The sequence below is a fragment of the Pelodiscus sinensis genome, chromosome 20, assembly GCF_052426305.1.
Source record: "Pelodiscus sinensis isolate ZL-2025 chromosome 20, ASM5242630v1, whole genome shotgun sequence".
NCBI lineage: Eukaryota > Metazoa > Chordata > Testudines > Trionychidae > Pelodiscus > Pelodiscus sinensis.
This window is the reverse complement of record NC_143071.1, coordinates 25155147-25167909: the sequence shown is the minus strand read 5'-3', so window position 1 is coordinate 25167909 and position 12763 is coordinate 25155147. Positions and strand designations below refer to the sequence as shown.

Here is a 12763-nt window from a genome sequence, read left to right as displayed (position 1 = left end):
AACAAAGAAAAAACCTACAGCATTCCAGTAACATAAATAAGTGTGCAATTAACAATAGTTTCTAAAAAGTGTTAATTTGTTTTGAGTTGATCACATGCATTAACTGTGATTAACTGACAATCTTAACTCTTATAGAAAGTGCTACAAGTGTAAAGATTTAAACATTACACTGGCTTAAGAGTTTTCCAACTTGTTTTATTAGTCCTGCATAAGAGTGATCACATTTTAAAAAGATACCAATCCCTGGACCTAACAGTAACAGTTCAAAATCCCATTTGCAAGCCATCTATATGTTCCTGACTTTCAAATGGAATAAAGCATCTATTTCTAGCCCTGATAAATTTCAAATTTGTTTCTTAAAAGACACACCTTTCCAATCACTACCTTTAATTCTACCATGGTTTTAGTGGTTTCTATTTCAAATGACAGAAATTAATACTTTATGCCTTCTGAATGGCTGGGATCATTCCAGCTTTACAACAGCATTAACAATTAATCTTAGAATCTAGACTACGGGATTTTTTTTTGAAAGGAGATATGCAAATTTGGCACTAATTTGCATATCTTATTCTGATCACTTTTTTGAAAATGGGTTTTTCAAAAGTAAAAGTCTGGATACGTTTTTTTCAGAAAAAAACCCTTTTTCGAAAAAAATGCTCTTCCTAAAAAAAGGTTTGTACAGTTTTTCAAAAAAGGGGTTTTTCCCCCCTAAAAAACACATCCAGACTACTTTCACTTTCAAAAAACCCGCTTTTGAAAAAGCAATTGGAAGATATGCAAATTAGCACCAAATTTGCATATCTCCTTTCGGAAAAAAAGCTTAGTCTAGATATACCCCTAGCTGTTCTAGGCAGAGAGTGCAGAAATCATGTCAATTCAAGTTGGGAAACTCATGACAATTTTAAGGATCAATATGCCAAGTCTAGAATTACTGTAATAGCCCAAAACAAATGTTTTCATAACCAGGAAAATTTTCCCAAACACTAGCCTAGGATTAGTGATCAGAAAGAAGAGTATTTAATACTGAATTAAGAAGAATGTCTCAGTCAGGCTGCTGTAAGCCTACATAATATAGGAGCTTAAGATCTTACCTAAAAAGCACTAAAGTGGTCTACATACAACATTTTTTAAATACATTCTCCTAACTCCTTGAACTGATAATAGTTTCCCCCCCTACGAATAAATATCACAGAATATATGAGCCTTACCATATGGTAAACAATCATCTCTCTTGCCATGTTTAAATAACTGCGCCTAAGAAAATAAATAAGGAAAATCGTTCTTCAAACATGATAATTACAAGTAATAAAGCACAATTTACCAAACCTATGGATCCAAAGCATTCCTCAATGTTCTAGCACTCATACATAGTTATAAAAATCTACAGACATGCCATACGAGATATTTTAATGCAGCTCAAAGATTACATCTACACTGCAATCAGAGGTGTGACTGCAGCACATACAGACATACCTGCCCTGGCTTTAAATTAATATCTTAGATACAAACAGTAATGAAGCTCCATCAGCACAGACGTCTGTATGAGCTAGCTTCCTAAATACATACTTAGGGTTGCAGGTGGGCTGTACAACCCGTGCCAAAGCCCATGATGCCAAGACAACACTGCTATATATGCAGCAATCACATATCCAGATTGCAGTGTAAATATACCCTAAGAGGCAAAGCACACAACTTGCAGCCAGAGGAGAGGAGGGAGGGAAGGCTAAGGGAGCTTTAAACCACATAAACCTGATGCTGGGCTGGTAAGGTATAGAGGCCCATGACCTAACTTAGGGTATGTCTACTCTGCAATTCAACATTGCCAGCAGGTTCTGTTTGTCAGAAGCTGGGAATGGACGACAGGGGATGGATCTTATGTTCCTATAGGCTTAAGCTGAGGAGCAATACAATTGCAATACAGACGTTCAGGCATGGACTGCAGCTACACTGCAATTTTAGAGCTCCGTAGCATCGGCCCCCTGAGCCTAACTCAGCTGATATGGCCCAACTGAAGGTGTATTATAGACATATGCTTGGACAGCCATGAGGTCTGTCTAAATTACAGCCACCACCTCAGGTCACACAACGTGCCACAATGCTGCACTGAATTTATGCAGTCCTGTGTGGGGACTTTAAAATTAGGGATATTAAATTGCATGTACACTGGTAACCATGTAGCCAACAAATATTTTGTCAGTTACACAATTACCCAATAAGTGGCTCCACACTGAAAGTAGTTTGGGAGCCAACGGGCAGGCAAGCTGGCTCAGTCCCAGCTTATGTCGGTCCTGGCAGCCATCCCCACTGCAACTCTGCAAGAAAAGTGCCCTTTTTCGTTCAGCATAAATGGACCAAAATCAGGGTGAAGATTTCCATCACAATCGCTTTCCTCGTATTAACAAATTGAAATCCAGATAGCTGTAATGCTCAAAAAAAGGTGCTGTGTCAAATGACAGGCAAAAATTGTATGTCTGGAGGGTACAAGATCATTGCTTAACTACATTTCTCAACATTATACATTTAATATCTTACAAAGAGATACTGAAATATAAAGTCCTACACACAATATTTTTAAAATATTCTTGCTCTATACCATGTTTTGCTAGTAAAATAAGTTCAGATTGCACCTCTGAAATCCAGGACTCTCTGCTCCAGCTCTATCCATGGTCCAGGATGTTGCTACCCAGAGCCCACTGGGAGGCTAGCATCAGGGGGGGCTGGTGGGTCAACAATGGCAGAGAGACTGCCAGTGGCCTTGAAACTCCTGGCCAGCCGGACCGGCTGCGGAGAGGCCGGCAGTAGTCAGGAAGTCCCCAGCTGGACTGGCTGCAGTTGGTAGGGGGCCCAAGGCTGGGAAGCCACAGCTGAAAGGCCCAGATGGATGGGAAGGTGCTGGCTGAGAAGGTCTAGCCCCAGTGCTAGGAGGGGCCTGCAGCCAGGAGCCCTGCTTAACAGGGGCAGAGCCCGCAGATCTGGAGGCCAGGAGTGGGGCCAGGAGGCAAGCACTGACTTTCCCTAGTTCGGCAAACTGCTCGGTTCGAGACTGCTCAGGTCCTGGGGGTGCCGGACCAGGAAAGTCCAATCTATTATTGCAATGTGTTCCCTTTACATTCTCTCTAATACTATATCAATCAATTCTAAGTACACTATGTCCAGCCTTAGAATCCAAACTCATTACAAATTTATACGGACAAGAAGCCACAAGTACATTCAAACAACAGTAATTTTTGTTAGAATACTGAACCGCTCCAACCTTTTTCTGAAAGCAGGAGATTAGTTTTTATTTCTACGGAAAAACATATGTAGGAGAAAAGCACCCCACAACTTTCAATTAACTACAATTTCCTTCACTTACTGCTTTACACAGTTGCTGTATTAGAGATTCAAGTTCAGCAACTGAAATTCATGAACAACACACACAAATGCCACATACTGAATATTTAAGTTTTAACTTCTATGGGGAAGATTATCTTATATTAAATGGCAAGAGCTGTGGGTGGTTCAAGGTGCTTGTTTAAACCATTTAGCAGCGGTTCTCAAACTATTTACTGTTGTGGGCCTCTCGTGCTGTATGGTCCTGGGGATGTCACATGTACAGCTTTGTGCTGTTTGGGCTGCAGATCAAGAACCACTGATACATTTAACAGTCATCTCTATGTAACTACCTCCACTGTGTTACAGATCATTTTGGGCTAATAGCAGACCTAGTCGAGAAAACTGCATCTGAAAAAGCACACAATGTGACCAGAATGCACTCAAATTTCAAATGCGTAGCTTCACCGATAGTGTTGTGCAATATACACCTCTTTAGCTACAAAAACTGTGACTGTATCCTGTGGCCTTTAGGACAGTAGCACAGAAAAAAGAAAAGAAAGAATATAATCAACTTGTATGTATTCAACTTCATTGCCTTATTTTGGGATGCTCTATAAAGTAAAAGCGACGAGGAGGCCTGTGGCACCTTATAGACTAACTGAAGTGTAGGAGCATAAGCTTTCGTGGGCAAAGACCCACTTCGTCAGATGCATGTAGTGGAAATTTCCAGAGGCAGGAATAAATGTGCAGGCCAGGATCAGGCTGGAGATGACCAGGTGGATCCAATCAAGGAGGATGAGGCCCACTTCTAGCAGCTGAGTTGATTGTGTCAAACTTTAGTATAGATAGTGTCAAACTTTAGTTTAGATAGTTTGACACAATCAACTCTGGATTAAACAAAGACTGTGAATGGCTCGCTAACTACAAATGCAGCTTCTGCTCTCTTGGAATTCACACCTCCAGATCAGCTGCTAGAAGTGGGCCTCATCCTCCTTGATTGGATCCACCTGGTCATCTCCAGCCTGATCCTGGCCTGCATATTTATTCCTGCCTCTGGAAATTTCCACTACATGCATCTGACGAAGTGGGTCTTTGCCCACGAAAGCTTATGCTCCTACACTTCAGTTAGTCTGTAAGGTGCCACAGGACTCCTCGTCGTTTTTGCCGATTCAGACTAACACGGCTACCCCTCTGATTCTATAAAGTAAGGATGTTAAAGACCAGTCGACTATCCGATAAGCAAATTCTTACTGGTTAGACAGTCGACTAGTCAATTCCTGGCCCCCCTTGCTGCCTCTATCAGACAGAGGCAGCAAGGCGGGAGAGGGGGAAGAGGGGTACTTCAAAGCGGCAGCTGAGCCCGGGATCAGCCTGAGACCCTGGGCTCAGCTATGCAGTGCTGCCTCTGAAACGCCAAGGCAGCATTTCAAGGTGGCAGCACCATGTGGAGCCTGGTGTCAGCTGGGGACTACCCATCTGATCCCAGGCTGTGCACAGAACCTGGGATCATCTGGGGAATCCCCAGCTGACCCTGGGTTCTGGGGAAATGCCGCTCGGAACCTGCAGTCAGCTGGGGTGTCCCCAGCTAATCCCGGGTTCCGTTGAAATGACGCACAGAGCCCAGGATCGCCCCCAGCTGACCCCGGGCTCCATGTGGCATTTCAAATCAGCAGCACAATATGGAGCCTGGGGTCAGCAGGGGACTCTGAGTCTCCCGCTGACCCTGGGCTCCACGAGGGCACTTCCGCTTTGAAATGCACAAGAGCCCTTGCTAGGAACTCTTGTACATTTCAAAACTGGCATGCCTACATGCAGCCCAAAGTCCACAGGACTTCCCACTGGCCACAGGCTGCACGCGGACTTCCGCATTCCTCCTCTGAAATGTACAAGAGCCCCAGTAGGGGCTCTTAGGCATTTCCACATTCCTCCTTTGAAATGTTCATCAACTAGGAGAGTAGTCAATGGAAATCCCATCAACTACTCAACTAGTAAATTAACTAATATTTAACATCCTTACTATATAGGTAACAAAGGCAGACAGGATACTGGGCTGGATGGACCTGTAGCATGACCCAGTATGGCCATTCTTATGTTCTTAATAATCAAGGAAAATAACTAAATTGTACATTTATGAGGAATTCTAAGGCTTTACTAAGGCTTATAAACACTTATACAGATGCCAATTCTTGACAACAGAAAATGGAGTAGCCAAAAAATAGTGAATCATGTATATTTATGAAATAACACAATCTCATTACTTTTTTGCCCATCCATCTAGGGACGTAAAATCCCAGTTACAAAGTTAACCATTAAATGGAATGTTAAACAGAATCCCTCAGGCAGGGGCCCATGGCGCAGTGGGCCCAGCCAGGCTAAAGCAGCCTGCTACATCATGGGCCTGTTAGGAGCAAGCTGGGCTGCCCCTCCCCCCCGTACTGCAGGCTACAGAACCCGTTCCCCTCGCCCCCCCCCCGCCCATGGGGTGGTTGGCCCAACCGGACCACCAGTTAACTCGTTACCAGTTTACGGGTGATGCTTACCAGTTAATCAGTTACCCATTAACATCTCTATGCCCAACAATCACTAATGTAGATAAACCTACTGAAAATCAGAACACAATAGTGACCTACATAAAAATTAAATCTATTATGGAAAGATAATTTGCTGAGGCATATTTAGAGCTAGTATTAAAAAAAATCTCTACAAGATTAGGCTTGAGTTTGCAGTACAATCAAGAAAAAGCTGAGTAAACCAAACAAAAATGTCCAAAGAATTTCTTTGTACAGTCTGTAAACACTCCTTTAGACATGCAACAAAGCTACTATATCCAGTACCTTATTTTTCCTTTTTCTTTGTCATTCAATATGGCAAGGAGTTAAAGTAATAGGAAAACAGCCCTACCTTAGAAATATCTCTATATACACACACCAATTATTTACATGTTATTTCAAGTATAGTTTAAAAGCAACAAAAATACCCTAAGTCTATGCACATGTTTTAGTTTGTTATTCAATTACATTTCAAGATCCCAAATTAATGTTTCTGATCACTGTATTACAAGCTACATAGTGGGCTTTGAAGACTTAAGATCAATTTATTTTATATTTGAGCACAGAGGTGCCATACTGGGTCAAACTGTTGTCCATCAGGCCCAATATCCTATCCCAGACATTGGATAGTGTAGACGTAGCCACGATGTATAAATATATAAATGCAAACGTTCACTCAGACAGTTCATCTTCAACATCTCTGTCCATCTAAAGAGACCCCCATTTAACAGATAGCATGTTTTCACAAGGAGATAAAATGATCATGGTTGAAGAGCTGCAGTAAGTTAAAAAAAAATCAAAAGTTTTTTTTGCACACAAAAAATACAATACAGGTACTGATAAAAATCTTCTGCTAAATAATTACATTCCTGAAACAGTGGTTCTCAAACTTTTTGGCCTGGGGACCACCCGGCTCAATGCAAACCTTTCCGCGGACCATCAGTTGCTAATGGAAACTCACTGTTAATTATCTAATTACACCCAAGCCATTTTGCTAGTGCTGCAGCTAGGGAGAATGGTTTAATTTAAATTATTGAACAGATTGAGCATTTTAACTCTCTCATGTTTATTTAAAATGAAATGTGATAAAATAAGTAAAATATTAATTTATGTCCAACACAAAAGGTTCCCATGTTTTCTTTATGTATGGCAGGGGTGGCAAACTTTTTTTGGGTCAGGGGCCACTGACCCACAGAAAAATTAGTTGGGAATCACACAAGCAAGCAGCAAAAAAAACTCATCCAAAAAATCCCAACCCTCAGTATGTGGCCGCCAACTGACACACCTTAGTCTTCTGGCACTCCAGCCCCACAGGGTATGGGGAAGGGACAGGGAAGACTGAGGTTCAGGCCTTCCCCTAGGCCAGATTTACTTTTTTAGGGTTCCAGAGTTAGTGGATTTTGTGGACCCCCTTTGGCTCTGGGATGGGGAAAAAATTAAGGGTTCAGTGTGAGAGACAGAGATGCAGGATCTAAGCGGGAAGATCTGCGTGCAGGAGGGGATTAGGAGGGCAGGGTATGGAAGGGAGTTTGGAAAAAGGAGATGGTATGGGGTGGGGGTACGAGAGGGAGTTTGGGAGTAAGAGGGGGTTGAGGGAGTAACACAGAAAAGATAAGAGGGTGAGAATGCAGCCAAATAGCTGCACATCAAAACCCTTGTGGCTGGTTGATTATTTGCTCCCATCTGCAGAAGGGTAACAAACACTAGTGCCTTCCTGTGTTATGATGGAGATTTGAGGATCCTATGGAAACCATATGGCTCTAAACTAAGAGTGAAAGAAGAATATTGATTTACTTTTATTTTATCTTAAAAATCCTAAGCCAACAAGTATTCACTTCATGGAGAATAGTGATAGAAATGTAGCCGTGTTAGTCTGGTCTAGCTGAAACAAAAAACAGGACTATGTAGCACTTTAAAGACTAACAAGATGGTTTATTAGGTGAAAGGTCTCCCTCAGCCCAGCTTGTTTTCTGGTAAACCCCCTAACCTCAAACAAATTCTTTCCAATAATCACGCAACACAGCTCCATCATACTCATCCAGGAAATCTACCCCTGCAATTAGCCCCAGTGCCAACTCTGTCCATACAGCTACATAAATGATTTTATTACTGGACTCAACCACATCAGCCACTAAAGGGCTCATTTAACTGCACATCCACTAATGTGATCTATGCCATGAAATGCCAGCAATGCCCCTCTGCCATGTATATTGGCCAAACTGGACAGTCTCTATGGCAAAGAATTAATGGACACAAATCTGATATCCCAAAAGACAACACACAGAAACCTGCTGGAGAACACTTTAACCTGGATGTCCAAGTCACCCTGTTGTTTCAGGCCAATTCCACAAGCCCAATTCACAGGAAAGCCTTGGAACTTAACTTCATTTACAAGTTTGGGAGCCCCTATAAAGGTATGAATAAAGACATTAACTGGCTAGCACACTACCTTTCACATCCTAATGACTTAAGCACCCATTGTTTAGTTGGTTAAGAACAATTTGAGCATTCTCATAACATGAACACTATAATTCACTATTTTTCTCTTCCTTTCTCTCCACCCAATCCACTATTTATTTTGGAACTGGACTTTTAATATTCTGGTCATCTGAAGGAGTAGGTTGTACCCACAAAAGCTCATGAGACCACCTACATGTTTTGTTATTCTTTAAGGTGCTGCTAGACTATTCCAAGTGTTGTCAGTAACTGAGGGGTCAGAACAGGGGCTGGAGGCAACTATCCATGGAAAATCAAGGAGCCCCAGACAGAGACAGCTCAGAGTACTGGGGGAAATAATGAATGAGGGTCTGAGCTGCCAGCATAAATATGCACTGGCTTTAAAAGTAGCTACTCTGCTGGGATCTGAAGGAGAGCAAGTGCCCCAGGGTCTAGTGCCAAGAGAACTACAGCTTATTGAACACTGTACAGACCTGCCACCTTTCCTGCAGCACCTGCAAATGGACTGATTCTCATTCACACAGAATAATGAGATGCAAAGAGGATCATGCTGTGATGGGGGAGGAGAGGTGGCAAAGGAAAATTGTATCCCCCACCCTCACATCTTCCCTCTGCTCCAGCCTCGCTCCCGAGCCCCTTGATCTCCCCCCCCCACCTGATCCCCTGCATCACTCCATCCCCCTCAGTGCAACCCCTCCCATCCTTCCCCCACATCCTCCTTTACGCCCCTCTTCTCCCTACATCCCTGTGCCCCCAGCACACATATCAGCAGGGCAGCAGCACTGGGACTCGCAACCCCATGGGAGCAGCGCTAGGGCAAGGAGGGGCCACGGCAGATAGAGTCACTTCCCTGCCTGGCCCAGCTCTTTGCCCAGGGCTCACCCATCACCTGCAGGCTGCGGTGGACAGAGTCCAGGGCGGGTTTCAGTTGTCCAGGCAGAGTGAGGCACTGTGGAAAGAGTATCCCTGCCCCTGCACACCCCCCACGGGCAGCAGCATGGTGCAGCTCAGGCCCTGGCACCCCATGGAGGTGACATCAGTGTGTGACTGGCCTCCTAGACCCAGATCTGAAAACAGCCCCAGCCCCACCTCCTCCCCCAGCTGCAGGCAGAGCCTGTAGCGGGCCGGGGGGAGGGTGTTAACCCCTTAGGTCCTAGGAGCTGTATATCCAGGCTGGGCAGGGGCAGCACCAGGGAAACGGAGCTCAGCACAGTGTCATGCCGGGCCACCCTGGCCCCTACACCATGCCATCCCCTCGCCTCCCCCATCCCCACCCCCGTGCGCTCTCCCAGCGGGAAGCCAGAGCTGGTGCTCGAGCCTGTAGCTGCATGGCATCCACAAGGCTGGAGCCACAGCATGGGCTCCCCACTGTAAGGGGGGTGGAAGTGGGGGAGAGGGGAAACTGCGCTCCAGCCATGGACCACCTGAGAGGCAGCCACAGACCACTAGTGTCCGCAGACTGCACTTTGAGAACCACTGCTGTAAAAGATAGTGATAGAAATGTAGCCGTGTTAGTCTGGGGTAGTTGAAGCAAAATGCAGGACAATGTAGCACTTTAGACTAACAAGATGGTTTATTAGATGATGAGCTTTCGTGAGCCAGATCAAATAGTGGAAGAAAGTAGTCACAACCATATATACCAAAGGATACAATTTAAAAAAATGAACAAATATTTGTCCTTTTCATATTTGTTCATTTTTTTAAATTGTATCCTTTGGTATATATGGTTGTGACTACTTTCTTCCACTATTTGATCTGAGGAAGTGGGTCTGGCCCACGAAAGCTCATCATCTAATAAACCATCTTGTTAGTCTTTAAAGTGCTACATTGTCCTGCATTTTGCTGTAAAAGATGTTTCAGATATCTTATTCTGAGGAGACAAATGTAAATATCCACATCAACCTTCTCCCAGCAAATTATGCTTTAAGATGCCAGGTGGAACAACATTCAAGGTACAAGAACTCAAAATGAGGGATGTTAAAATACATTAGCATATATTTTGCTAACTATGTAACCACTGAAAATTTAAGTGGTTATATGATTACATGTGGGGTGCAGTCAGCTCCCTAGGAGCCAGTGTGCACCAGGAACCAGTTTTAAGCTGGCTCCAGAGGATGGGGTGGCAGCCAATGTGCAACAGGAGCCAGCTTAAAAGCCTCTAATACAGAGGCAGCAATGCAAGGCAGCAGCCAGCTCCTCAGGAGCCAGGGCATATTGGTAGTCAGCTTAAAAGCCAGCTCCTGACACACACCAGCTCCCGTCTATCACTCTGCTCCCCAGGAATCAGCTGCTTCCTCTAATACAGAGTCAGAAACACAGGGCAGCATCATGTGTAACCATTTGGGTCACGGATAAGCTTATGCTTATTGGTTGCCTAATTAAATGGTTACACTCTTACATTCCTCCTCAAAATAAATGTGTTCTTTCTTAGATGCCCGAGAGTTTTTCCAGCAGAGTTAAAGAAAACCTGACTTGATAATCCAGATATTTTGGATATAAAACACAAAACAAGAAAAAAAATTCAGTCTTTCTTTATGCATTATAGAGAAGTTAAAACAAGAATAGGCCCAATTTTTAAATAAATCCTTTTTATATCACCTCTAAATAACTTGAAAATAGATCTTGTACATTTAAAGGCACAATTTTTAAAACATTTTAATTGCATGGTGGTCTCAAAAAAGTAGTATCCGTATTTTCTCCAGGCATACAGAATTGATTGTTTATATGTATGCGGTACAGTGATGAACTCAGAACAACAATGCAGTCCTAGAACAAATGTGAAAAAGAATGAAAAAAAAAGGGGGGAGAAAAGGAAAGAAAAGACGAGGGGAAAAAATAGAGTAAACTGAGAGCAAGTAAGACTATTTAGGTTCAATTTCCTTGCCTTTCAGCAAAGTATATCATTCTGAGAAAAATCTGATACAAAGGAAACAAGTTATAAGCTTCATTTGCCTACTAGTTAGCAAATTTTTACATCAGTAAAATAATTTAGAAAGTAAGGAAGCTGCTCATTGGCTGCAACAGGTTATCATAAAATTATCCCATATTCCTTCCTCATTCATAAGAGCATATGATATATGCCAACTTAACCAACCTGTTGAAAAATGTAAATCCCTCTCCTTTAAGTAATTATATCACCTATACATTAAAGAAAATCAATGCTCTATAACTAATTATATGACTGTCAAATCTGGTTTTGTTGTTTTAGAAACAACATCATGTAAGGTACAAACAAAAACTAGTTTTAGCTATCATGAAGAAAAAAAAAAACACACACACATGCACCATCTCACTTTCCAACTGTCTATATATCTCATTAGGGCCTGGCCTTTATGAAATGTATGAACCAGTACTACCTCTCGGACATATTCCCCAAGCTATGCAAATCATCATTATTAAGGATGGCCTAACTGCTTGGCAACAAGCACATCTTGCTGTCAAACAGGAGATGCAAGTTTGAAGCTATCCTCGGGCTCTAATAAACCAAAATGAGAAGGCATAATCACAGCCTTCAAAGGGATGCAAGAAAACAGCATATTCTATCACTCTGTAGCAACCCCTAGAGGTCAAATGAATACTATCCAAAAAACACTATCAGCTATTTCAGCCTCTGGGCTAAGTAATATAGGCCAAATATATTAAGATGAAAAACAGTAAGAATAATGGACCTCACTAAAACAGATTATTTTAATTAGATATGTAATTTATGATAAAGCAACTCAATTATAACCCTTCATTATTTTATTCCTCATATAATTCCTGTTTTTGTCAGATAGCAAACTGGCATATTTCAGAAATGTATTCCTTAAGCAGATCGTTCTCATTTATCTCTGTCTACTTCAATATGTAGCATAATTTTATGCAGCGAGTGATTGCACAGCTCAGTTTTCACAAGTTCTCTACACTTTGATCAACTGAAAGCTAATGTTGGATTCATCTACTTTCAAACCTTCAGTCTCTGGTTTTTAAAAATCTTTGACTTGAGTGGTCCTGTACAAAGACTCCATAAGTATATAAGGAAAAAACTAGAGCAGTCTCATTACCTCCTACCAGCATGTATTAATGCAGATGTATTAATATCAGACAGTAAAGCAAGAGAATAACTGAACCTTTTACAACAAACAATCCTTTAAATCAGTGTTTCTCAAAGCATAGCTGCCACTTCCCGCAGCTCCTCTTGGCTGTAAACAGCGAATTGGAGCCAATGGGAGCCGCATGGCTCCATGGCTAGGGACACTTTAGGTAAGCAAAGCAGCACAGGCCCCCTAGAGGCTTTCCTAACATGGGCCTGTTAAGACCGAAAAACACTGATTGAAATCATGTCCTCATGCAATATATTTTGTTAAAGGTTCTTGGTTTGTAATGTAAAAACATTTTAATACCAACATTTTACCACCAGGAATTGCTAAGCTCTGCACCACACTAAATAATACATTCAAATT

The 12763-nt window shown here is 42.4% G+C and overlaps 1 protein-coding gene across 3 annotated transcripts in view; it reads right to left on the bottom strand.

Annotated features, from left to right (window-relative positions):
* Positions 1-12763, bottom strand: part of TBCD (tubulin folding cofactor D) — a 265482-nt gene that overhangs the window by 220913 nt on the left and 31806 nt on the right. For all 3 annotated transcript variants that reach the window (XM_075903520.2, XM_075903522.2, XM_075903521.2), the window contains exon 9: positions 1209-1254. In XM_075903520.2, the coding sequence (XP_075759635.2) occupies positions 1209-1254 (46 nt within the window). The remainder of the gene's footprint in view (positions 1-1208; positions 1255-12763) is intronic.